This window comes from Apteryx rowi, unplaced genomic scaffold, assembly GCF_003343035.1.
Source record: "Apteryx rowi isolate R43461 unplaced genomic scaffold, aptRow1 scaffold_1330, whole genome shotgun sequence".
Lineage (NCBI taxonomy): Eukaryota > Metazoa > Chordata > Aves > Apterygiformes > Apterygidae > Apteryx > Apteryx rowi.
This window is the reverse complement of record NW_020447565.1, coordinates 55,930-58,221: the sequence shown is the minus strand read 5'-3', so window position 1 is coordinate 58,221 and position 2,292 is coordinate 55,930. Positions and strand designations below refer to the sequence as shown.

The window sequence follows — 2,292 nt, the reverse complement described above, 5'->3', positions numbered from 1 at the left end:
GGGTCCTCGGCACCCCAGGGTGTCCCCCAAGCTCTGCCCACCCCGAGGTGCCCAGTGGTGCCCATCTTCCCCCAGACCTGCTGCACAAAGCACTTTAGGATGGCGGGATGGGAGGAGACAGGGATGGAGGGATGACGGAGGGATGATGGAGGGATGACGGAGGGATGACAAGCTAAGGGTGAGAAGGATGCGTAGATGGAGGGATGGAGAGAGAAAGGGATGGAGGGAGGAACAGATGGGATAAGCAGAGGGATGGAGGGAGGGACAGATGGAGGATGAGGGATGGAGCAGGGAATAGATGGAGAAATAGCAGAGGGAAAGGGGGATGGTGGAGAGCTGGACAAAGCTGATGGAAGAAAGAAGAGAGGGGAAAGAATGAGCAGAGGAAGATAAAGTTGATGGAGACAAAGAGGGGAACAGATGGAGGGAGGGATAGCAGAGGGATGGGCAGCGAGGAGCTGACGGGGAAGGATGACGGAGGGATGGCAGAGAAGGGGAGAGATGATGGAGGGCTGAAGGGGAGCTGGATGAAGGGATGATGGGACGGATGACAGGGATAGCAGAGAAAGAGAGATGACGGAGGGCTGAAGAGGAGCCGAAGGAATGATGGGATGGATGACAGAGGGATAGCAGAGAAAGAGAGAGACGACGGAGGGCTGAAGAGGAGCCGAAGGAATGATGGGATGGATGACAGAGGGATAGCAGAGAAAGAGAGAGACGACAGAGGGCTGAAGAGGAGCTGGATGAAGGGATGATGGGACGGTTGATGGAGGGACGGTAGAGGAACGGACTGATGATGGAGGGCTGAAGAGGAGCTGGATGAAGGGATGACGGGACAGATGATGGAGGGACGGCAGAGGAAGGGACTGACGACGGAGGGCTGAAGAGGAGCTGGATGAAGGGATGACGGGAAGGACTACGGAGGGACAGCGCAGGAGGGGACAGCCGGTGGCGGGTGCCGCCCCGCGCTGGGCTCTCACCGGTGAAGTCCTCGTGGCACTCGCACGTGTAGCCGCCCTCGCGGCTCCGGCACCTCCCGTTGCTCCCGCAGGGGCTGGAATAGCAGAGGTCGATCTCRGTCTCGCAGTAGTCGCCGGTGAAGCCGGGCGGGCAACGGCAGCGCAGGCCCGTCACGGGGTGGATGGGCCGGAAGAGGATGGTGTCGGAGGCGAGGAAGGGCGCCGAGCTGTCGAACTTGAGCACGGAGACGCAGCGCATGTAGTTCTCGCAGGGCTCGCGCAGGCAGACGTTGTCGTCGAAGGGCAGCACCCGCTGCGCCGAGATGGCGGCCAGCAGCGAGCGGTTGAGGTAGAGGCGCTCCTGCAGCTCCTCGGAGGAGAAGAAGCGGGCGCCGCGCGCCGAGGCCGGCAGCAGCACCGAGAGGCTCACGTTGAGGATGCGGGCGGCCCGCACGTCCGTGTCCGTCTGGATGTTGAAGAGGACGACGCGGTGGCGGGGGGCGGCCAGCACCGCCGCCACCCCCTCGAGGAAGAGGCTGAGCAGCGGCGAGAGGAAGCGCTCCTGCGACATGTCGGCCAGGCGCAGCGTGATGCTGTTGCTCAGCATCTCGTCCGTGATCACCGTCACCCGCAGCGTGCACTGGGCCGTCGCGCTGTGGACGCCGTCTGCGGGAGGCCGGAGGACGTTAGGGACGTGGTGGCCCGGCCACCGCTCGCCGGGCGGATGGGTGCCGGCGGGTGGGGGACACCCGTCCCGGTCCCCAGCATTGGGCAGTGCCACCGCTGCTGCCGAGCCCCGGTGCTGGGTGACACGGTGCTGGGGACCCTCCTTGGGTGTCCCCTCCCCGAGGCGGGTGGCCTCCCCCTCCAGGGTCCTGGGTGGGGGGCACAGGGTGCCTGGGATGGGGGGGACGGAGGGAGGATGGAGGGATGGAGAACAGGCGGAGGGAGGGACAGTGGCCGGACAGATGGATGGAGGGAGCGCGGGGACAGGCGAGGGGAGGGAGGGGTTGGCGGAGGGATGGAGGGAGCAGGATGGGATGGAGGGATGGAGGGATGGAGGGAACCAACGGAGAGAAGGCAGGAAGGAAGAAGGGATAGCGAGGCCATGGAAAGAGGGATGGAGGGATGGAGGATACCAATGGAGAGAAGGCAGGAAGGAAGAAGGGATAGCGAGGCCAYGGAAGGAGGGATGGAGGGATGGAGGAATGGAGGGATGGAGGGTTCCAATGGAGAGAGGGCAGGAAGGAAGAAGGGATAGTGAGGCCACGGAAGGAGGGATGGAGGCAGGCGAAGGAGGGCAACGCTGGGGCGGGATGGGGGGGATGCAGGG

The 2,292-nt window shown here is 64.1% G+C and overlaps 1 protein-coding gene across 1 annotated transcript in view; it reads right to left on the bottom strand.

Moving 5' to 3' along the window:
• Positions 1-2,292, bottom strand: part of LOC112961544 (cadherin EGF LAG seven-pass G-type receptor 2-like) — a 17,326-nt gene that overhangs the window by 10,984 nt on the left and 4,050 nt on the right. Inside the window, exon 2 of the mRNA XM_026056850.1 lies at positions 872-1,625. Coding sequence (XP_025912635.1) covers positions 872-1,625 — 754 coding nt within the window. The remainder of the gene's footprint in view (positions 1-871; positions 1,626-2,292) is intronic.